This window comes from Lactuca sativa, chromosome 4, assembly GCF_002870075.4.
Source record: "Lactuca sativa cultivar Salinas chromosome 4, Lsat_Salinas_v11, whole genome shotgun sequence".
NCBI lineage: Eukaryota > Viridiplantae > Streptophyta > Magnoliopsida > Asterales > Asteraceae > Lactuca > Lactuca sativa.
This window is the reverse complement of record NC_056626.2, coordinates 231771962-231797645: the sequence shown is the minus strand read 5'-3', so window position 1 is coordinate 231797645 and position 25684 is coordinate 231771962. Positions and strand designations below refer to the sequence as shown.

Sequence of the window (25684 nt, the reverse complement as noted above, 5' to 3'; positions counted from 1 at the left end):
GGGACGAATGTCACTGATGGGGGTGTCAAGGAGGCTATAAGTGCCTTTAAATACGCCCAGGCCCGAGAAAATTAGGGTTTCTATCTCCAGCGCTAACTCATCGAGTCGGCTCATCGACTCGTCGAGTCCACTCATTAATCCTAGTCATAAGTCGCGACCCTACTCGATGAGTTTAGGCACCAACTCGTCGATTCCATCCAAAATTCTCAACTTAAACTATTGAAATAATATACCTGGAAAGCTGGATGTTACATAGAGCACATAGTAGCAAGTGAGGCATCAAAGGAAGCGGCTTGGTTGAAGAATTTCATTGGAAATCACGGAGTAGTCCCAAACATTCAAGAGCCAATATTACTAGTTTGCCATAATGAAGGTGCGACTTCTTTGACCAAAGAACCGAAAGACCATTGCAGGTTTAAGCATATCGACAAAAACTAACACTACATCAGACATAGGGTTGAAGAAGGGCATCACCTGGTAAAACGGGTATCATCATAAGAAAATCTTGTAAATCCATTGATAAAGGCTTTGAGCAAAGTCAATCACAACCAACATGCTAAGAGCATTGGCTTAAGAGATTATATTAGTTTTAGTAGTTAGTTGATAGTGAGTAACTAAAGTGACACTCGCTTTCAAACAGACATAGGTTTGATGAAGGGCATCTCCTGGAATAAAAGATATGTTCCTAGTTCTTGGCAGAAATGATACATCGATAGTGAGTAATTATAGTGACACTAGCTTTCAAATAGAGCGTGACAACTTTTGTTCTCAATCTGATTGGGTTTTCTTATTGAATGATGGAGCAGTGACTTGGAAGAGCTCCAAGTAGTCAACAGTGGATGACTCTACTTGTGAGTTAGAGTACACAATAGCAAGTGAGGCATCAAAGGAAGCGGCTTGGTTGAAGAATTTCATTGGAAATCTCAAAGTAGTCCCAACCATTCAAGAGCTAATATAACTATTTTTCCATAATGAAGGTGCGGCTTCTTTGACCAAAGAACCGAAAGACCATTGCAGGTTTAAGCATATCGACAGAAAGTAACACTACATCAGACATAGGGTTGAAGAAGGGCATCTCCTAGTAAAACGAGTATCATCATAAGAAAATCCTACAGATCCTTTGATAAAGGCTTTGAGCAGAGTCAAGCACAACCAACATGCTAAGAGCATTGGCTTAAAAGATTATATTAGTTTTAGTAGTTAGTTGATAGTTTTGAATTTTTTTAACAAAATAAATGTAATTAATTTTAGGGAATGAATAATAGAGAATTATTTATGAGTATCGTACTACCTTCTTCAATTATTTATTCTTGTGTTTCACTTTTTATGTTTTACTTCCTGAATGATTTGATTATTCAAATTCCACAACCGCTCATACTTTTGGAAGTGAGTAGTGAATTAAGAATGTCATTAATAGATTGTAGATTTTCTTTAGAGATTATACATTGCAATAGAATTGTACAATATTCACGAGTAGTTAGAAAATGGAGATTTTAAGTATTGAACAAACCCACACTTAGAGATTACTTCATAGATTCACTCATGAGTAATTATAAGAAGATAATATATTCTATTCTTCAAATGGAGATATATAAGTTGTGATTTACAAATTGGTTGTACATTGGTATTGCAAAATACATCAATAACACGATATTATAACAAAGTTAACCGAAATGACAAGTCAACAAGGTTTTGAAACCATAAAAACTAATTATGTAAAGTTTATGATAATACTTTTCTAAAACCACTAAGACCATTTACTATATATATATATATATATATATATATATATATATATATATATATATATATATATATATATATATATATATATATATATGTTATAATAAATTGATTACTTATTTTAATATCAAATAAAGTTTGAAACTATAAAAGTTACAAACTCCAAAGAATGTTCCGAACATCTTTTTAAGACAAAAAAAATGTTTTAAAACTATGAAAGTTTTGAACTGTCCAAATAATTTGAAATATTTTATGCTAATAAAATATTTTATGTCATTATGAAGTTTTTGTAAGTTTGTTGTCCACAATTTACTACCAACTTTCAATATCATGAATTACCTTTTTCACAAATCTTTGAACAAGTTTTCAAAAATATAAAAATGAATTCATTATATAGAAGTAAGTTCAAATAAAAACAGTAAATAGTATGAGAACGTAAATACACTATATTTATGTTATTATTCTGTAATGAATTTTGTGTATGTGTATTGTTGAAGTAATACTAATATATATATATATATATATATATATATATATATATATATATATATATATATATATATATATATATATATATATATATATATACATATATATATGGTGCGTGATGGGTGCAGTGGTGGCGGGTGGTAGTGATGGTGGTGGTGATGGTTGGTGATGGGTGCGGTGGTGGTAGCGAGTGGTGGTGATATGTGGTGGAGGCAGGTCGTGGTGATTGGTGGTGGTAGTGATTGGTGGATGACGATTGGTTGTTGTTTGCGGTGGTGACGATGTGTGATGGTGATGGCGGGTGGTGGTGGTGGATGGTGGTAATGGGTTGTTGGTTGTGGTGATAGGTGGTTGGTAGTTGTGGTGGTTGGTGGTGGTTGGCAGTTGTAGGTGGTGGTGATGGGTGGCAGGTAATGGTTGTGGGTAGTGTTGTTTGGGTGGTAAGTGGTGTAAGTTAGTGTGTTTTTTAATTGTTTTTAATTATTTTTTGATTTATATGAATATTATTTTATAGTTTTTTATTTAATTACAAAAGTGTCATCTTAAAAATTAAAGAATGATTTTTGTTTTTAAATGTTCTCGCAATAAAAAATATTTTCGATTGAACGCCCCATATATATATATATATATATATATATATATATATATATATATATATATATATATATATATATATATATATATATATATATATATATATATATATATATATATATATATATATATGAGGGTTCAATTGAGAAAAAAAAGGTTGAGAATGAGGGAATCATTCCCAGCCACTCATTTATTTTTGCCGCAAAAGCTTCCGCCATACCAACGAAAATGGGAAATGAATAGACATGTGTTATATATATATATATATATATATATATATATATATATATATATATATATATATATATATATATATATATATATATATATATATATGAGGGTTCAATTGAGAAAAAAAAAAGTTGAGAATGAGGGAATCATTCCTAGCCACTCATTTATTTTTGCCGCAAAAGCTTCCGCCATACCAACGAAAATGGGAAATAAATAGACATGTGTTATATATATATATATATATATATATATATATATATATATATATATATATATATATATATATATATATATATATATATATATATATATGAGGGTTCAATTGAGAAAAAAAAGGTTGAGAATAAGGGAATCATTCCCAGCCACTCATTTATTTTTGCCGCAAAAGCTTCCGCTGTACCAACGAAAATGGGAAATGAATAGACATGTGTTTTCCAATAAAACATATTTTCTTAAACTATACTAATCATTACCTTAATATATACAAAAGCATAGTTTTTTTTTTTTTTTAAATTTTTAAGAAGCTATTTTTATCGAAAAATAATTTTAAGTATACCAAAATTCATGATTTTTATTCTCTACAAATAGAGATTCATATTGATATAATTTTAAGATAAAATAATTTTTTTTATATTTTTAGCTATCGTTATTTATAAGTGAATAAAAATGCATTAGGTTTTATTACAATACATTCGTTATTCACTTATGAATAAAAATTATGATTAATTTTTTTTACAATTTAAGTATCATTCATATATGAATATAGCATATAATAAACATAATATATTCATATTTAAATATTAGACAATTCATTCACTTGTGAATATAAACATAGTATATTCACTTGTCAATATTAGATAGTATATTCACTTATGAATATTAAATGATATTTTTATATGTGAATATTACATAGTATTACCTGGTATATCACATGTGAATATTACAAAGTGTATTCACTTGTAAATATTAGATGATATATTCACTTATGAATATAAGACAGTATATTCACATATGAATATTACAAGGTATATTCATTTGTGAATATATTCACTTATTAATATTAGAAGGTGTTGGTGATTTGTTATCATCAATGTTATTTAAGTGTAATAGGGATTACTTTGTTGACTAAAAATGATCTTGATAAATATTAAACAAGTAAGGAAGGTGTGGAGTACACACTTGTTTAAGTTTGATCAAGTATTAAAGTATACTGTCATTTAGGGGCGAAGGCCCTAAACGAACGGGGGTCCGGGGGCAGCACCCCTGGGAGCGGGGTCCAAGGGGCAGAGCCCCTGGCTGGGGAGGCTGAGGTAATTCTTGGTATAAGAATTAGAAAAGGAAACAATGGGATTTCCATTTCTCAATCTCATTATATTGAGAAGGTCTTGAAAAAGTTTAACTTTGAGAATTGTTCTCCTATTAGCACTCCTATAGATCCTAGTCTTAAGCTTCTACCTAATAAAGGATCTCCAGTGTCTCAACTTGAATACTCAAGGGCTATTGGTTGTCTAATGTATGCCATGATTAGTACTAGGCCTGATATAGCAAATGTTGTGGGAAGGCTTAGTAGATATACTAGTAATCCTAGTTCACATCATTAACAAGCTGTGAGTAGAGTATTCAAGTACTTGAAAGGGACCATTAATTATGGTTTAACTTATAGTGGATATCCTTCTGTTTTGGAAGGTTATTCAGATGCCAGCTGGATTAAGAACTTAGAGGATCACTCCTCTACAAGTGGTTGGGTGTTTCTTCTTGGAGGAGGTGCCATTTCTTGGGCATCTAAGAAACATACTTATATTACTAACTCAACCATGGAGTCTGAGTTCGTTGCATTGTCTGCTGCTGGTAAAGAAGCTGAATGGCTAAGGAATTTGATTTATGAAATTCCATTATGGCCTAAACCGATATCTACCATTTCTATTAGATGTGATAGTGCTGCTACCTTGGCTAAGGCTTATAGTCAAGTGTACAATGGGAAATCTAGACATTAAGGTGTTAGACATAGCATGATTCATGAGCGCATCATGACTGGTGTGATATCTGTGGAGTTTGTAAGAACTCAATTTAATTTAGCCGATCATCTAACAAAAGGCTTAGCAAGATATCTTGTGCTCAAGGCGGTTGTAGGGATGGGTTTAAAGTCTACTTAAAATCTTTTATATTGAGATACCCAATTCCCATCTAATGTAATATTAGATGCTGAATTCAATGTGGAAAGCTTGATATTTGAAGATTGGAACACATTATTATCATCATCCCAAGGTATGTGTTCAGTACTGCAAGTTAAGGAGGTTGAATTTATATTCTTAATAGTTCTTTTGAAAAATTACATTTGCAGGTGTAAGAATAAAAGAACTACCTATATAAGCATGAAGTTTAGCTGCTTCAAGAAGTTAGGACTTGGCTTTGATATGCTTATTGAAGGATGGTGTGACATCCCCTAATTTCTCGGCCAGAAAAGACCGATTTAATTTATGCTTTTTAAAATAAAATCAGAGAAATCTTTTTAAAAGATGTTGCGGAATTGGTCCCCAAACAAAATATGATAAAAGTTTATCAAAACCTTCTTTAAGAAATGTATAGTTTCATTTCATATCAAAACCTCGGGATGTCATGTTCCGATACAGATCAAAAGCATAAACAAGACATTATAAGCCTTTCAACAGTTATTTACAACTACTGGCCTATAATCCAAAAATCTCTCATCGTCCTCCAATTATGCTCGGGGTCCACTACCTGTAATCATAAAACTGAGTGTGTCAGGCTTGGGAGCCTGGTGAGCATATAGGGTTTTCAACCCACAATAATAATATACTTATTAAGTTCACCAATCAACAATAACCCTGATTACCCATTCCCGTTGTCCTCCGTTTACGTCCCTAAACACCTATCACAAGGGACCTAGCCTAAGGAATATCATCGGGATGGACACTACTGCTAAGGGGTTTCCTCAGCCATACATGTCCTTAAGGCAACCATGAGGGGGATGAAGTACGCCAATGAACATTTAATTCATCAACACCTACAAGTTGCGAACTTGCTAGTGTTCCACTGGACTATCTAGAAAGTCCGTGGTCGTCATCTATACTTCGCTAGATGACTACAACAACAACAACAACAACAACATCGAGGCCTCTCACCATTTTAACACACATCAACTATTTCATCTACCCATGTTCTACCCAACATATTTTGTAGATAAAAAGCATATACAGTTTAAAACTTGTATGAAACATCAATTCAACAGTCACCTTGAATAAACAATTAGCATATTTACACATAACACGTATTTCAAGGTAAATACTTCATATCTATGTGTAAATTGAAAGTAACTACACACTCACATATTTTGGTGAAAATCGGGCAGCAATTCATTTCCTAAAACGATCGTTTCTAATAAAACCAGGAGTTTTATTGAGAAACCGGGCTCTACAAAAGTTAGGCTTCGAAACCGAAAAGATAAAATTTTCGGGCTTCTCAGGCGCTTCGTGGGGTATTCCGGGCTTTACAATCGATACCGGGGCTTTGCGGGATGTTAAAATGAAAGAAATATGGGTTTAGGAGTTAAAAGTGACAAAATTCCAAAATTACCCGGGAGGTCTCGCACCCTTCTATTTATAGGGACGAGGCTTCTGATCGGATGGTCAGGAGGGAGACACGCGTCGCAGATCCGAAGCTCGCAGAGGGGGATGGCTCGGACATGGCTCGCACATGGTCTGCGCATGCGAGGGCTCACTGGCGGCTTCTAAGTGGATCGCGGCTTACTGGCGCACCTACGAGGCTCGGAGCTAGGCTATGCGAGGCTCGGACACACGCGGCAGCAGGGCGAAGCTTCGGCTGGGGAGCTGGCTGCTTCGGATTGGGCCTCCTCCTCGGTCGAATCAGAACAGGACACGTGGCTTCGCATGACTCAGCAGCCTCGGTGACTCAGCAGGACACGTGTCACATTCTAAGCGAGGGTGACGTGGCAAAGTGTGACTATGCGAAATTTCTCGGTTTTCGCGCCAAAACTTCTAAAATCCATAACTTTCGCATACGAGCTCCGTTTTTGACGTTCTTTATATGCACGCTTAGCTAAAATTACGATCCACAACTTCCGTTTAGACTTCGTCGGCTAATTTTGACTTTAAATTTTATATTATTATTTTTAACAGACCGGGACAGGAAATCCGTTAAAAATTCATAACTTCTTCATCCGACGTCCGTTTTCGTCAGACTTTTTACCGTTGTGCTCCTAATGACGAGACCTTCAATTCTCGTTTAGGTTTTGTCGGCTAAAAATCGCTCAATCTAAAATTCAAGTTTTTAGCTGTTTACTGCTACGCTGAAACTTCGAAAAATCATAACTTCCTCATACGAAGTCAGATTTGGGCGTTCTTTTTATCGAACTTCTCGGTTTAACGAATACTAAGACTTTCATTTAGATTACTAATGCTAAAAAGTAGTTTATCAAAAACTCACTTTTTACGACATTCAGCACCGTGCCGGTTTTGACGCGAAACTTCGACAAGTCATAACTTCTTCGTTCTAACTCGGATTTTGGTATTCTTTATATCCCCGAAATCCTTGTTTCGACCACTACAACTTTATGTAAAGATATCGAGCTTATCTCACACTTTAATTTTGACGCTTATTTTTATTTTTAATTAATTAAGCCCTAATAATTAAACATAAAACACATAATTCACATAATATTCTCATAATTCCTTTTCATTTCTTCAAAATGAGTTACAAAGGTTAACCTAGACTATCAACTCAATATAAATGCCTAGGCTAGAAACACGAGTGTTACAGATGGGACACAAGCTAGTAAAATATAGTGTCAAGTTAGAACTTATGAGAATGTAAACTGTTGTGTGTATTATCTTCATGTATTCACTATGGATAGAAAGGGTTCAATCCTTAGTGATACCCTGATATTCGAATATTTGGATTATATAATATACTAATGTGAAATTCAATCATCGTGATATTTCATTTATGCATCAGTTTTGTTGGTGTTATGTTTCATTTTAAGTTAATCAAGATTACACTTAAATGGGGGAGGTTTGTTGGTGATTTGTTATCATCAATGTTATTCAAGTGTAATAGGGGATTACTTTGTTGACTAAAAATGATCTTGATAAATATTAAACAAGTAAGGAAGGTGTGGAGTACACACTTGTTTAAGTTTGATCAAGTATTAAAGTATACTGTCATTTAGGGGCGAAGCCCCTGAACGAACGGGGGTCCGGGGGCAGCGCCCCTAGGAGCGGGGTCCAAGGGGCGGCAGCCCCTGGCGGGGTCCAAGGGGCAGAGCCCCTGGCTTTGAATTAATCTTTATACAAAACCTAGATTTGACTTTGAATTAATCTTTATACAAAACCCGGATTTATGACAGTTTTTACTGTTGAGAAAAACTGTTATATGACAGTTTTGACAGTTTTTCAGATAAGGAAGGTTTATAACCAATTTTAGTCACTTTTCTGGTACTCACGAAATTACACCATTTCACTCTCTCTTTCTTTTCTCTCTGATTTTATCTAAGTCTTATCCAATTGAGGATTTGGGAGTACCACCCAAATACTTCGATTTGAAAGTGATTATCACGATTCTCAGATTTCCAAGTGCCACTAAACCATATTTCTAACAGAAGGTATTTTCACAAATATATATAATTTTTATATGTTATTCACATATGAATAACATATAGACTTGCATATTTGTTTTGTGTTTTTAATAATCATATACTGATTCAGGTGAGAAAACATATTCATATGTGAATATAACATGGTAAGTTAGTTTATGCGTTTCATCAAACAGTTAGAGTGCATATAAGTTAACTATGTTAAAAACATGATACTTTGATTCAAGCTATCAATTCTAAATCATCATATACTTCCGATTTCGACTTCAAATGTGACATCCTATGTCTGATCGACTTCTCATTTTGATTTTAATTTTTGAAAATCCAACTGGGAACCTGTGAGTATCGATTCTGAGTCCTTCAATGTCGACTGTGACTGCGAGTCCAGAACTCCGATTCCAACTGAGTTCGTTTGTGAATCTAGGAAATTCTAGTTCCAAATCCGTTATGAACTTTAACAAATGCTTACAAGCTATGAACATTCGGAGTATTCAACAAAGAAATCGATGAATTTGGGTTGCGAATCTGATTTGAACGGCGAACCTCCCAGCCACGAATATCGATGATTGATTAACACGGGATGACATTGATTATGGTTTAGTTGAAGAAATCTGGATGATTGTTGAAGGTTAGAGGAGAAATTTTGATGATGAACGAACTGTTATCGAATTCTCTATAGTTGCGTATTTAAGATTGAAGGTTATTAACATATTTATAAGTTTGCTACCGCGTGTTTTTATGCTTAGATTAAATGAATGCCTGAGAATGATTCCCTCATTCTCAACCTTTTTTATTTTCTCAATTGAACTTTTATATATATATATATATATATATATATATATATATATATATATATATATATATATATATATATATATATATATATATAAAAGTTCAATTAAGAAAATAAAAAAGGTTGATAATGGGGGAATCATTATATATATTTCCAATCGATCACCACCATTTGCAAAACACGAAAACCGTACACTTACACGTCAATTGAGTGTTTTTTTTCTCGGTTTGATGGCAGCTCATGCACCTACAACTTATGAAAAACGATTTATACAATGTATTCTAAGTAAAAGAGAGACTTTCGAAATTAAATACACAAATGTTGTAACATCAACAAACCTATAGATAATCAAGAGTTCTGAAATTGTGCTTTTACCGCTTCATACCATGTTTAGGCACTTACTAGCAATATATAACATTTATTCACAAAACTATCAACAATTTTATCTTGTTGCATGAATTTATAAAATATGATAACAAGACTTATATTTGGTTGTATATATTAATAAGAAATAAACATCGCATAGCTTTGTTGCATAAATAAATCAACATCACCATCGCCATTATTATTATTACTATCATTTTATTGTTTTGGACTTTTAGCTTTGATTTTGTCATTAAGTGTCAAGAAAGTATCATAGATGTTTGCAAATTGTTCTCCGATTTTAAAACAAAATCTTAGGGCGTAGGCTTTTGGCTTGTAGCTTATAAGGAAAAACTTAAAAAAAAAAAAATCGTTCGACAATATGTACGTTTAGCTTTTAACCCAAACAGAATGCTCCAAAATCAAAAGCTACATGGAAAAGCTTTCAGCAAAACACTCTAAAATCAAACGCCACCCGTTACTAGGTACCCCTTATCCGATAACTGCTACCCGCTACCAGTTAGTTTCGCCAAATACGCCTTAAACGTAAAAAATGTTATAACCAAATCGATCAATCTTAGTTCAACTTTTGTCCAACTTTAGATATTTCTTCTTATATCTTATTACAACTAAAATTACATTCTAAATAAGTTACGGATTAATTTATGATTTTATATACACACATTACATTATTTTAATGAATAACGAATCATAATAAACAATAATTAATTTAAACAAACCTATAGAGAATCTGGTTTTCCTATATGCCGGTTACACCATTTCATATAAAAATCAAACATAGCTTAATAATAAGATTTAGAACAATGGAAATAACTAAAGTATCCAACAATTAGAAAATTTTTTCACTAGAAGGGCCAAAAGTGCACAAATAAAAAACTAGAGGGTAAAAAATGTTGATATAGTAATAATACAGGGACAATTAGTAAGCCTTTTCATTTAAAGGGTCAAAAGTGAAAAACTAAAAAGTCAAAGGGTAACACACGTTGATATAGAAATAGTACAGGGACCATTTTCATTTTGTGGGTCACCTCTTGAATGGTACTGTAATACTGTTGTATTGTCTCCCTCGCATAAAACAGAGAAGATTTTGACTCTCGAATCTCGATTCAATTAAATCCGAATCATACGCCATTGCCATATAACGTAAGGTACGCACAAATATTCTCCAATTCTTTATCATCTTCACCGTCGATTCGATTTGGTACGTACAATTGCTTATCTATGCGTGATTGCTTCATTCGAGGGTGAACAAACTAAACCTTTTTTGTCTGTGATTTGTTTAGTATACGATGTTAGATCTTATCTGCTTCTTCTCATCTCCAGTTACCTAATTTGTTTACAGAATTACTGTTTCTGTTCTTAGTCCGCTTTCCAATTTCTTCATTTTCCAACTCTAATGAATATCTGATTGTAAAAAACTTCGCTTCATTTCTATCAATCGCTATGTAGAAATTTCATCCCCCGTTGTTGTTTTGTGGTTTCTTATAGTTTATTGTTGGACATTTGAGGTAGGCGATTGTACATGAACATGGGAGATAGATACGAGTACATAACAGCTTAGGGTTGATCTATAGACTATAATCAGCTTTTAAATGATGCGAAAACCTTTTCATATAACTCAAGTTTATAGATCTAAACTAAACTACGTATTTCTTATCTACTAGTAAATGTAGTGGAGGACCATATTCATTGTAGCTTTTAGACTGAAATTTCAATTGTGATATGTTCATCATGGAGTATCTATCAGTTATTGTCTTATTGCCCAATTTGTGTCGTATGTATGTTTAACTATTTACATATATGTAAATGAATTTTTTTTTTCTTCAAAATTTGGTAGCTTTATATTTGTCAGTATAGATTTGAGCATAGAGGGACATTGATGACAAAATTGTAAGCTTTCTTAGTATTTCTATAAGTTGAGATCTCTAATAATTGATAAACAAACATTAAGACTATTTTTGTATGTTGTAGTTTTTAGATGCAAAAAAGGAAGGTATCAAGGTAACCTTATTACTAGATACCTTAATAAATGGTTGTAGTAACTAGCCTCAACTAACTTTTGGTTGCAATTAATATGAAACTATAAAATTAGGGATATGCATCTTTTTAGGACCACAATTTTTGTACAAGTCACAAGTGAAGATTTAGATAGAAAACTAGGAGTCTTTAACCAATTAGTTATTATAAATGGATAATTTATGAAGTTTGATGACTATGCATATACATATTATATATAGCATATTTTCTGTAACTTTTACAACTTTCCTGATAAGAACTCTTAACTTGTTATATATAATCTTTGATTATTTTTCATCAACTGAGACTCTCTCTATCTTTTCTTTAACAGAATTAAAAAGCTTCATCCTTTCACAATGTTGTTCTCTTCTAAGATCACCATATAAACCAAGAGCTGCATCCACATAAACACAAAAATGGAATCTTCATCTTCACAAACAAATGGACTAAAACACTACCCTTTAACCCCTCTAAGACTCCTACGTGGTGTAGCATGTTTAATCGTTTACCTTTCAACAGCCTTCATGTTTTTAGTCTATTTTACCCCTCCATTTGCAGCTTTCCTACGCCTTTTCAGCATACACTACAGCAGAAAAGCTTCATCCTTTCTTTTTGGGCTTTGGTTAGCTTTATGGCCTTTTTTATTTGAGAAGATTAACAGAACTAAAGTGATATTTTCTGGAGAAAGGGTCCCAGAAAAAGAACGTGTTCTTGTTATTGCAAATCATAGAACAGAAGTTGATTGGATGTATCTTTGGGATCTTGCATTGAGAAAAGGGAGTCTTGGATGCATTCGATATGTGCTTAAAAGAAGCTTGATGAAATTGCCTATTTTTGGTTGGGGGTTTCATGTTTTTGAGTTTATTTCAGTTGAAAGAAAGTGGGAAGTTGATGAAAGTATTATGCATAAGATGCTTTCGACTTTTACTGATCCATTGGACCCGTTGTGGCTTGCGGTTTTTCCTGAAGGAACCGACTTTACGTAATTACTCTTTTACCCTTTTGATTATATATGCTTTTTGGGTTAATGTTGTAAATTGGTATTCAACTATTTGCTTTTTTTTTACAAAAAGTTATTGTTTTAAAAAAAGTAATGTTTGTTTACAAAATACCCTTGTTTTCATGGTGTTTTGTGAACATATTGCTTACCTAATTATGACATTAACCCTGTGTTTTTTTTTATTTTTATGGTGTTAATCTCATTAAAGACTATATTTTGTGTTTTTTTCCGGATTAAACCTCAGCTTTATTTTTTTGGTTTAATTTCAAAAAAGACCTTATATTTTGTGTTTTTTCGGGATTAAACCTCAAAGTATTTTTTTGCCTGAAAAGACCTTGTATTTTTTTTTTCTGATCTAACCCTTTTAGTCATTTTTTTTCCAAAAAAAGCTGTAAAATGTGAGGGTTTATTCGGGAAAAACTAAAAAAGTTGAGGATTTATTCAGAAACAGTTAGAAGGTTGAGGTTTTTACATAAAAAGAAAAAAAAGACAGTTGTGTGAAAAAATGAAAAAATACAAGTTCTTTTTCAAGAAAAAAATAAAGAAGAGATTTAATCCGGAAAAATGATAAAATATAAGGTCTTTTATGAGATTAACCCTTTTTTATTCCTCAAGAAAAGATTATTCGGAAAAATATTTGTTAAATCTTCATGCTTCACATTTAGTATTTTTTGTGGCCATTTCTTTATATATTGGTTATGTTATAAAAACATAAAAGGGAATTATGAAAAAAAAAAATCTTAATATTTTTATTTGTTAAATGCAGGGAACAAAAGTCAATAAACGGTCAACGTTTTGCTGTTGAAAATGGATTACCTATACTCAAGAATGTATTGCTTCCCAAAACCAGAGGCTTTCATGCTTGTGTGGAAATTTTAAGGGGATCTCTAGATGCAGGTTACCCATCTTCATCTTTGTCTTCATCTTTTTTTAGTCTAAGATTAAAATAAACAAAACCACTCAAAACGACGTAGTTTTGGGAACATATGTTTTTCATGGAAAACCAATTACTTTTTATAACTCGAAACTCAAAATTTCGGTTTTTGAATGATTTTACACCGGAGCTTATATTTATAACAACAACATAACATATATAGTGTTATTATCTCTATAAAAAATGACCATATTGCCCTTATCTTACACAGTATACGACGTGACAATTGCGTACAAGAACCGGTGCCCGACTTTCACAGACAACGTATTCGGAGTCGAACCATCGGAAGTCCACCTTCACGTCCGTAGAATCCCTTTAGACCAAATCCCATCTTCAGAGACCGAATGCAACACTTGGCTTTTAAACACATTTCAACTCAAAGACCAATTACTTTCGGATTTCATATCCCAAGGTCATTTTCCTAATGAAGGAACCGAAGGAGAACTTTCGACACTAAAGTGCCTTGTTAATTGCATAATAGTAATAGCTATCACTTCAGTATTCACGTATCTTGCGTTTTTTTCGTCTGTTTGGGTCAAAGTGTATATTGGTATGTCGTGTGCGTATCTTACGTATGCTACTGCTTATGGATTTCGACCAACGCCGGTTTTTGAATGTTTTAGAAAAAAGAAATCCTCGTAGGGAAGAGGAGTTGCGATTTTATTTTATTTTGATTGGTAAAAAATAAATTTACATGTACATTTTTTTTTGGTAATTGTAAATTTGGGGTTGTTTTGAGTTTAAACTTATATTCTAATGAAGTTCTAATGAAGATGTTGTTTTCTTTATGCATGTTTGTGTTTGTGATTTTAAGTTATTTTAAAAAGTTGATAATATTTTGTTGGAGTTTTTTTTATAATTTGTTGTTATACTAATATGTAAATGGTTATAGAAATATATTTTAGAAAAACAATTAAAATTTATGTGTATTTTTTTTGACAAAAGAAATCATCAAGAACGTAAAGAACGAAAACCCAAAGTGGCATAAATGTAGAATGTTGATCCTAAAATGACTTGATAAAAATGAAATGATTCCTTTTGTATGATATTTGTAGAATATATGAACGAGTACATTTTGAGTAATAAGAAACAAGAAACAAGGTTGTCAACGCTAACATTTGGCTCCACACAACTATGAGGGTCTTCTGTCCACTTATACACTAAAAGCCGCATAGAACAATGTTCATAAAGGTTTTTCTATGGTTTGAAATAAACAGGCTTAGCCAATCTTATCTTCCACTAAAGCCAAGTTTTAAACACACTTTTGGTTCCTCCTTCCATCAATGTGGGATAATGGAAAATTCTCCTATAATTTCATTAAATTTCCAACAATCCCCCACCAAATAAAAAAGCTTCCTTTCACTCATGCAGATTATATCACTTGAGTATCATGAATATTAAACCTGCATTTTATTTGGACAAACAAGAGGAGACCAATTCAATGGTATCCTTATAGGTTTAAACCAAGAACTTTTTAACCTCTTTGATTTACCTCCACACATAACCTACCATCTTTGCATTCTCACCGAGCGCAGATATGACCATGCGCCATAAACCTTTTTCATGACCCTTTAGAAGATAAACCGATGATCTTCATTTGAGGCGACACCACCTCTAGAAACCATGTTACACCCGACTACATCCAAACCGATACAGATCCGTGCTTCTTTCCATCTCTATCTTCTACATAAATGAGCCGCAATCTTCTTTCTTTATCTTTATGACACCTACCCTCACAACAACAAGTAACACAACAAAAAACCTTACCTTTAGCGACAACAAAAAAGTCTCAATTGATGCCTAATGTCGTCGCTAATACCTTTAGCGACGATATGTCGTCGCTAAAGGGTCGTCACTATTACCTCGTAGCTATTACTCAATTGTCATCGCAATTAACGTTGTCTCTAATAGCCGTCGTCGGTAAAAGTCTCAAGCGTCGCTATTAGTGTCGTCTCTATTGATATTTTGCTCATCGGTCGGAGTTTTTCCGGCAAAGCTCCCCCGGAGGCAGGGTCGTCGCAATTGGTGAATGTCGTCCCTAAAGGTGTCGCCGCTAATGTGTTTTAAAAAAAATTATATATGATATTAGTTTATATATTATAAAATGTAGATTTGATAAAATACAGAAATTAATACTTACCGCATTATATAAAACATGAAATAACATAAAACAATACATACTACATTACATAAAACATCAAATATACCACATTACATAAACTATCTAATCAATACAAAATAAACATCAAATATACCATCCATAAACTATGTAATAAATCCAAAATAACATCATCCATAACATATAACAAGAAATACTAGGCGTCTCTGTGTTCCTCATCATTGTTTTCCCCATCATTGTTTTCCTCGTTGTTGTCTTGGTTCTTAAACGAGTGGATAATATCTCAAATTGTCGTCACAAACACTGGGTTTTGGAGAAAATCGTTAACATCCACATCCTGCAAGGTAAGTATATAAGTTAAAATATCAAACTAAAAAAACAAATTATTATTACTTAACAATTAAGTCACAAACACATCAAGTCATTAACAATTTAACAAACTATCAAACCATCAAATGAATTAAGTCCTTAATAATTTAACAAACTATCAAACCACCAAATCAATTAAGTCTTTAACAATTTAACAAACTACCAAACTATCACACTACCAAATTCATAACAAATGAATTAACCACTTAACAAATAAGCAAAGTATCTGTTAAGTTATATGTTATTTATTTTGTTTATGTATAGTATAGGAACCCCTTATGTAATTTATGTTGATATATATATATATATATATATATATATATATATATATATATATATATATATATATATATATATATATATATATATATATATATATATATATATTCATTGCAATACAACGCCCCTAATCAAGGAGGCTTTTCCACAGTTAACATGGTATCACAGCTAGGGTTTTAACCCACATACGACTACAGCAAAAGAAACTTTACAACGATTTTTTTTCCTCTCCTGATCGTACACTATGATCGGATCTCTGTTACTGATTCTGCTTCCTCCTTCATTCACCTGTTAAGCACGCCACTTTCTGCATCATGCTGGTTTGTTTTTTTTCCTTACGGTAACACTATCTTCATCTCATCATATCCACTTCTGCATCATCATCAACCTCCACACCCTCTACCCTAAGTCTTGTGTGTTCTCTTACGAATGTCTACAATCAATTCAGCTTCAAGCTTAATGTTGATGGGTCTAGATATAAATTATGGAGACAAATATTCTCTAATGTGTGTAAAGGTTCTATGTGTTATGGTCATATTTCTGGAAAATCAAAACCCTCGAGTGAAGATGATGAGGAATGGTATTCCATTGATGCACGTATCAAATCTTGGTTTTATAGCACTTGTGATCCGGGCTTGCTTCAAATAATCTCGAGTGATGATTGCACCTCTAAAGATCTTTGGGATAAACTGGAAGAATTTTTTAGAAACAACAAGATGTCCAAGATGTTACAGTTGCAGGATCAGTTTTGCAATACGAAGAAAGGGGCAAACTCGATCACTGAGTTTTGTCATACTTTAAAGAACCTTGCTGATCACTTAAAGGATGTTGATTCTCAAATTAATGAAATCGAGTTGGTTATGCAGATTCTTAGACAACTTCCAATGCCCACTGCTTTTCAGCAGTAACCAATGCCCACTGGTGCTTCTTTTGGTGGTCACGCGCAAGCAGCACCTCCCAAGTTCACTGATTTGGCTTTCGTATTTCAAGCAATGTCAGTTCAACCACCACCCGACAACACTTATTACATGGATTCCGGGGCGAGCTGTCACATGTCCTTCAACTCATGTAATATGCTCTCTCCATAATTAACTCGCATTATAAATATATTCTATAACATCCCTATAAAGACACAAATAAAATTGTTAAGCTTTCCCTAAACCGAAAAAAAATACAAAACCCCTTATCGGGTTTGAACCGAGGGCTTATGCCTTACCATGTCATTACTCTACCACACCACTTAGTTAAAAGAAAAAGATTTGGTTCATGGAGTTCTTAAACAGGTCAAATGAGTTTCGACAACAAATGTAATAACACAACACAACTTATTGTACTCTTTCTTTGAATCAAGTTCGGTGGTTGGTTCTCAGATGGCCCAACCAACTGGTCCAACTTATAGGTTTTTCGTTTAAGCTTTTGTGGCATGATTTGATGTCGACGATCCAAATGAAGATAAAGAAAGGGTTTTTCTTTAGTAAGAGGGGTTCATGGTAATTATAGGTTAGGGACGTATTCCGAAAGCATAGTCATAATTAGTGAGATCATTGGCAACAAAACATTGGCATGAAGAATAATAGGTAGAAAAGACGGATTGGGCAACTCATGTGAAGGCTTCTCTTTGAAACCTATAGAGACGTTTGTCATCAATTTTTCAAAACTTGGACTATACCTAACGGGTTAAACTAGACTACTATTTCTATAATTTACTCTAAATTTTTCGTATTACATATAAAACGTTATCAAAATGTTTATATACAAATATGGTTTTTCTGTTTTATGTTATATAAATTAAGTTCTTTTATGACGAAAAAGAGAAAAGGGAATCCCCTAAACCGCTGCCACACTATAAACTTCCACGAACCTAAATGCAAACCCACACTCTCCCACTATCTCTCTACACATATACACAATCTTTGCGTGCCTTCATCATCGTCTTCTTCTCTTTCTTCAATGGAGGTTAATATCCGAGGCGGATTCTCTCTTCTTCTTCTCGCTATCTTCCTTTCAGGTATATTCATTCTCAAAAACAATTGTCGATTACATTTTTTTTTCAACTTCTGCCGCTTAATTCGCATTGTTCTGAATGCAATGCAGCTGTTTGTTTGATCGTTAAACTTAATTTTCTCTCTATTGAACTTTCGCGAGCTATTAGCTGCTAGTATCAATCGTTTCAACTTCGTATTTCTTTTATTTTACACATTCTGATCATTGATCATATTGTGTACAGCTGCAGTAATCTGAAATATCTTATAAAATCACTGATTTACGAATTTTTGTTGATGCGAACTAGTTCTTGCAACACAATCAGGCCTTTTAACATCGATCGTAGCTATTTGATTCATAGATTTGTTAATAATGCGCGCGAGTTACGATTTTACTTTGTTTGTATCTTCGGTGATCAATGTCGTGATCAAAATCAATTGTGTTCTGAGATGTAACTAGATATGATTCGTGATTTGCAGGAGATGAGGTTTCAGCAGCCGTGTTTAGGTTACAAAACAACTGTAGCTATACAATTTGGCCGGGGACGCTCTCCGGCAATGACGGTGCTGCCTTAGGCGACGGCGGATTCTCATTATCACCTGGCGCCTCTGTCGAGTTCTCTGCTATGCCAGGCTGGTCGGGCCGGTTCTGGGCCCGAACCGGTTGCACTTTCGACGAATTCGGAAACGGTAACTGCCAAACCGGCGATTGCGGCAGTACTCTCAAATGCAACGGCGGTGGTGCACCACCGGTTTCGTTAGCCGAATTCACCATCGGCGGCGGCATCAGCAACAGCGACAAGGACTTTTACGACGTCAGTCTAGTGGACGGGTACAATGTGGGAATCGGCATAAGGCCAACAGGTGGTGCCGGCGACTGTCTCTATGCCGGTTGCATAGACGACCTGAACATAAAGTGTCCGGCGGAACTAAGAGTTGTCGACAACAATGGTGCGGTGGTGGCTTGTAGGAGCGCGTGCGATGCCTTTAAAGGAGCTGAGTTCTGTTGCACTGGGGAGCATGCAACTCCGGCGACATGTGCTCCGACGCAGTTCTCGGAGATGTTTAAAGAGGCGTGCCCGAGTGCTTACAGCTATGCATATGATGATGCTTCCAGTACGTTCACTTGTTCCGGGTCGGATTATCTGGTAACATTCTGTCCAACAACTAGGTTTTGATATCAGAGATTAATTACCAATTTTTGATTTTAGAAACAAAATCATTGAGATTGATGATGACTTGAAAATCTTACTCTTTTTTGTGTCAGATTTTTAATCAGATGAATACTTGATTAGTTTATGTAGGATTTCAGTCTGCAATTGGTACTTATTGTTTTTTTTTTTTTTTTTTTCAATAATAAATATCTGTGATATTGGTATTATACTATTATACTATTATTAATACGTAGTAGTTAATTAATTACGTTTGCCTTGATTTAAATTTTAAATTTTATCTCTCTTCTTAGAAAACACAAATTATCCACCGACTTATTGTACTTGCAATGTCTTGATTTTTAAAATTTTAGATATATTTTAATTTTAATAATAGAAAAAACTTCTGACATATTATAAAAAGTGTTGTTTCTTTTTTTGTATTAAGAAACTTAATATGTACATTACTTAACCCATAAACAATTGTTGCCTTTTTAATGGTATCGTTTCATATTATTGAAACTGTACTTGTTGCATTTACCCAAGACTATAATTAGAAAATGCATAAAAAGTTAAAAACTCCTACCATTAACAATAACTAAGATCAAATAATACAAAAGCAACTAGAGTTTAACAAAAACAACAATCTTTATAACATTACGTAAATGTTAGGGTTATTTCTTTTTTATTTAATGGGTTTAAGGAGTTAAAGCTTATAAATGTAGACCATTATAATTTATATGTGAGTGTTTTTTTGCCTTTGTTAAGACACAAACCGTTTACTTATTTGCCTTTATTCTCGTGAAACTCCCCTCGCATTAAAACTAATGGAACATTATTTGTTGAAATAATGTGTAAAGTATATTTGACATGTGAGTCTAAAAATGTGACATAACCTCATAGATATCCTAGGCGTGTCCAAACTGCAAAAGGATACCTTATGCATGAAATTTTGAAACCATGTTGAAAGTAGAGATGTTATTCGGATCGAAATCGGACTAAACCAACTCAAACCCGAATAAGGCTAATTGGAGGAATTGAAACCCGGACCGATTAACCTAATATGGGTTTGGTTCGGTTCAGATATTAATCGTTACGGGTCGGTTATTACCTGAATAACCTGAATAACATTCACAATATGATTAGCGATCTAATATAACTGAAAAGAACCAAATAAACCGTATTGTGATTCCATACCCCGAATAATATATACAATATAACTATAAACACTGTAATATTTATTACTTTTGTAGCTTATGATTCCATAACAAACTTTTAAAGAAACAAATTTGTTGATTAAAATTAATGAAAGTATACATAATTGTTTCAAATGTGCAAAAAAATGCCAGAATTTGTGTAGTAAGCATGCACAATAAGGGCAAACATATAATTGTAAGCTTACATGTAAACATGAATTATATATTTTGTATGTTTTTGTTCCCAAATTAACGGACCAAATATATGATATACACTGAAAATGATTTCATTTTTTCTTTAAATTTATTGTAAACACGAATAAACTATTCTTGAGATATAAGAATGTAAAATTCAAATGCCAAAATCAAGAAAATCGGTCAGATAACAAAGACGTTATGACAATTGAAAGTTGCATAAATTTCTACAAACATGTTGAAATAGAAAACTTAGCTTCAATACCTTATGTTTAAGGGCATGTATCCCATTGAATATATATAACCCAAAAATAACATATAAACTATGTAAATAGTAGTTTAAATTGTGAAGTACAAGCTGAAAAAAAAAATCAGACAAATCGGACAAATAACAAAGACGCTATGATACTTCAAAATTTGCTAAAGTTTTGCAAACATGCTGAAATTCTTGGCCGAATATTTAGAATAGAATAAGCTCATATTTGGGTAACTCGGACCGAAAAACCCGAGATCCGAATAAGCCTAATACAGATACCCGAAACCCAAATTGAATTAGTTATTCGAGCGTAATTCGGTTCGGTTCGAGTTTTTGGTCCAAACGTTCATCCCTAGTTGAAACATCCATCATATAAGCTATTTCTAATAACCATTTCAAGATAAAAATTTTCAACTTTTAAAAAGTTTAATGTGAAGAATCTAGTCTCCAAAAGTTAAGTTTGAACATACGATATTAATTATGTGAAGCTATAACAATCGATTCAAAATCATAAGATAAAATATTAGTCTTTACACATCTAGGAAAGGTCTTCTAAATGTCAAAGCTTCTTCAAAAATCATCCACCCTCTAATATGTTAATCTGGATATCTGCTAAAATAAAATTGTTCGGGTTGGAAAGCATAGTTAGCATTATGGGGATCAACCTTTTAAGGATATTGGATATACACAATAATTTGAATCTAAAGACAATCAACTAAAAGGGTTTTCAAAACTTATAATATTAGTAAGTTTCAAAATTTTATGGAAAAGCATTCGAAGTATTTTAATTGCTAAACATTATTAAATTTAAGATTTTCTATTCAAAAAATTTATCTAAAATGCAATGCATTCATGTGCTTATAATCCTAAAACTCAAGTTAATATCAAATTCTAAATTTCACAATGATGGATGGAAATTAGAGGTCATATATATGTTAGAACATATCTTACTATACACTTTGAAAATCCATTCAAATCACCATTCAAACTAGGTACTAGTGAGTCATTACACAAGACCACACATGGGGTAGAAAATCCACATGTATATGTGAGGGGGTTATAGATGCCATCACAAACTCTTTCAAAGTTCCAAATTTGGATACCCTATGAGTGTCACACCAAGTCTCAACACATCATATATTAATACATATGATTATGTTTAAAGGCAATTCCAAAGTATCTAAGTTTGTCCTTATTTTTTCAAAATGCTTTATAAAACTTATGGATACACATGTATTATGTATAGAATTCACATAGTATATGCATATAAAAATTCAAATAAAATGCAAATGTATTAGGTATAAAATTCATATAGTATATGCACATAGAATTTCAAATAAAATGAATATCTTATGTATACAATATAGTAAGGGGCATGTATTCTTAGGTAATGAATTCACTTTAACAAGCAAATGTTTTCTATAACACTTCTAAAAATGTTATGAGGACTTCTTGTTCACATATGGTTCAAAGTTACTTATGTTATTACTTAGAAATTCCACCTCCCAATACATACTTCAAGATTGACAACTTCTCTTACTCAATGTGTTGTTAAGTTTCACTCCATAAGTAATTATAAGTGTAATGGAGTTAAGTAGAGGCCATATAAAAAATGAACAAACCGACATTTATGTGTAGAAGAAAAGCAATTCACGGTTCATGTTTTATTTTCCTTATAGAAAATATGACCTTGTTTTGCATAGGTACCCCCACATTGTGCATTTTTTCATCCAAAAATGGCATTGTACTTCGGGAATTTTCCTCCGATACATCAACAACTTCCAAAGACTTTTATGGATTAAGTGTGATCTAATAATATGTTTCATTTTTAATATCTAAAACTTAATGATATCCAAATTTGAGAAATTGTTTAGAAGCTTTTAAGTTTAACCATCACTTCTTCCCAATTTAACTACAAAAACTAGATTTTACAATTAATTGCTACTAGGATGCATAAGTACACTTTCTAATATGTTCTAACTTCTTTATCAATATTTAAGTATTGATTAACCAAATGATTTAAGATTAATCTGGTTTAATTCTCTAAAAGCCCATTTCAGGTTGCTAAAATTTCTTTTAATTCAAATTATGAACCAATCATTGAGAACTCGACTTAGTTTACATTTGTTTGACCATTGTTAATGTTTCTAAGTTATATTTGATAACATAAGTTGCAAAGCTAATGAAATAATCCAAAATATATAAAATTCGATTTTAAAACTCCATTGAAGGATTTTAAGCTCAAATCAAAGCTTGAATTTCATCATTTGGTCCATTTGAAGTTATCTACCTTATTATGTGAAGTCAACAACCAACTAACGATTTCAAATCATGAATTTTAGATACCAATAAATTTTGAAATCCAATATGTTAAATCGAAATCCTTATGACCTAGGGTTTAAAATTCTTCCTAAAACATCCAAAACTCAAAATTAAATTCACTAGTGCTAGAGTTGCAGAGTAAGCTTAAATTCACAACTAAAAGTACAATCCACATCACAAAACATCAATGGAATTGATTTTATGATGGATTCTCAAATGTTGATGTTAAAATGAAAAAGATGAGTGAAGATTTGTTACCTTTTTCTAGTTTCTTGGATGATTTAAGCACTACCTTCACAATCCTCCCAATTCCATCTCTACTACCAAAATCATCTCCTAACTCAAAATTGGTCATAAGAAGAGAGTGTGAGAGACAGGGGTTTAAGTTATGTGTTTACAAACTTGGTAGCACTGGTCCGTCAAGTTTTAATTTCTCTTATTTGACCCCAAGTTGAACCTAAATTCTCAAATAGAATTTATGTTACTATAATAACCCTATTTCACTTTTATCTTACCATTTTACTCAAACTAGACTTTAAAAAATCAAGTCCAAAGTCACACCTTGATTTTTTGAGTTATGCCAAGCGAACTTTTATTTCTCCCAACTTTGACTTAAGCTTCACCTATAATTAATTTAAATGAGTATTTATTACTCTTTATTTAATGATAATTCATTTTATTTATTTTATTTAATTTTTAGACTACCCCTACAAATTGAATGATAAAATTACCTCACATTCGGATGATTCTTTCCCCGGAATACTGGGTTCCACAAAAAAGTGTGGGTATCACTTATTCATTTCTTATTCCATTTCCTAAGTGATATTTGATCATGTTGGATGTTTCCAATACATACACAATACAAAATGTGTTGAAAATATTCCATCGACAAAATAAGTTAGTGACCACAATAAATAAATACATGTCCTTATTAGGTTACACACATAGATCAATCCAAAAGCAATAATAAAAGATATAAGTTTGTTTATTATTAATAATTAATGTTTTAACTAGAAACTAAAAAAGATATGACTCTTTATGCAATGAAGGTTTAAGGTTTGGATTATGGTAAACCTTGGAGAGGAAGTAAAACCCTAAGGTTTACGAAACTGTATAAGGCATGAAAGCCCTTATGAATCAAAAGATATTCAATTCTAATTTTGTTCTCCACCCCTTTCTTTTGGTGCCACAAAAACCCTCTCACAAAGGAGAGATCGGGTTTTGTTACAAACTGTTGCTTTTGGTGTGTAACTATCATAAAGAGACCCTGTTTTGGGTATTTGGATTCTTCTTGACATCAAGTAAATGTAATCATACTAACCTTCTATAGATTAGATTAGTTACAATTAAGTTATAAACATTTGATCAATAGCTTTAATCAAGATGTTCTTGATAAGTTATTTATGTTGCTTATGGTATCAGTTTTAAATTAATTGTAATAAGCATCATAATTCAACGGTGGTATCAGTTCTATATGTTCATGATTTTGGCACTATAAATGGATTTTGTTAAAATTATATAATCTATGATATTGTACACACAAGTGGGAAATTATATGTATAAAATATACATATTTTAAATTTAGAAAAGGTTTTTTAAAATGGAAAAATCAATATTGATTAAATTCAATGAATTATTAAGAGGTTTAGTTTTTATTTTTTAATTTGTTTCGCCAACGTTTTGATTTGTTAGTATGTAATTTTGGATTGTTTTTTATGGAATGGAAAACCACAAAAATGGTTGTGTATAATGTGTTTATATATTTATGTTGTTAAATTTAGTTTTATTAACATAAAAGAAAATAAACAGATATCAAAGATAAGTGTCAAAAGTATATGGATTTGATCTTTAATCATCACATTGTTTAAAAACATGTTTTATGGCATACCATATTCATGCAACATTGTAAAATTGTTACAACAATATTGATGGGTTTTAATAGGTTTTATGTCAAACTTTTTGTGGTGCTTTCTGCTATCGCAAAAAGTTTTGATGGGTTTTT

The 25684-nt window shown here is 32.5% G+C and overlaps 2 protein-coding genes across 5 annotated transcripts; both read left to right on the top strand.

Moving 5' to 3' along the window:
- The first annotated feature begins 10882 nt into the window (after positions 1-10882).
- Positions 10883-14601, top strand: LOC111920665 (probable 1-acyl-sn-glycerol-3-phosphate acyltransferase 5). Of its 4 annotated transcripts, none has more exons than XM_023916240.3 (4): positions 10883-11011; positions 12211-12861; positions 13646-13776; positions 14025-14601. In XM_023916240.3, exons 2-4 carry the CDS (start codon positions 12296-12298, stop codon positions 14453-14455), a joined length of 1128 nt encoding a protein of 375 aa, XP_023772008.2. In that variant the 5' UTR covers positions 10883-11011; positions 12211-12295; the 3' UTR covers positions 14456-14601. The 4 variants fall into 4 exon arrangements, with proteins under 4 accessions (XP_023772008.2, XP_042757263.2, XP_023772007.2 ...); XM_042901329.2 differs by having other exon boundaries at positions 10983-11006; XM_023916239.3 differs by having other exon boundaries at positions 10984-11064.
- A 3856-nt stretch (positions 14602-18457) lies between these two features.
- Positions 18458-19949, top strand: LOC111920666 (pathogenesis-related thaumatin-like protein 3.5). The gene is made up of 2 exons (XM_023916242.3): positions 18458-18588; positions 19043-19949. The coding sequence occupies exons 1-2, from the start codon at positions 18531-18533 to the stop codon at positions 19738-19740; spliced, it is 756 nt and encodes a 251-aa protein (XP_023772010.1). The 5' UTR covers positions 18458-18530; the 3' UTR covers positions 19741-19949.
- Positions 19950-25684: the final 5735 nt, after the last annotated feature.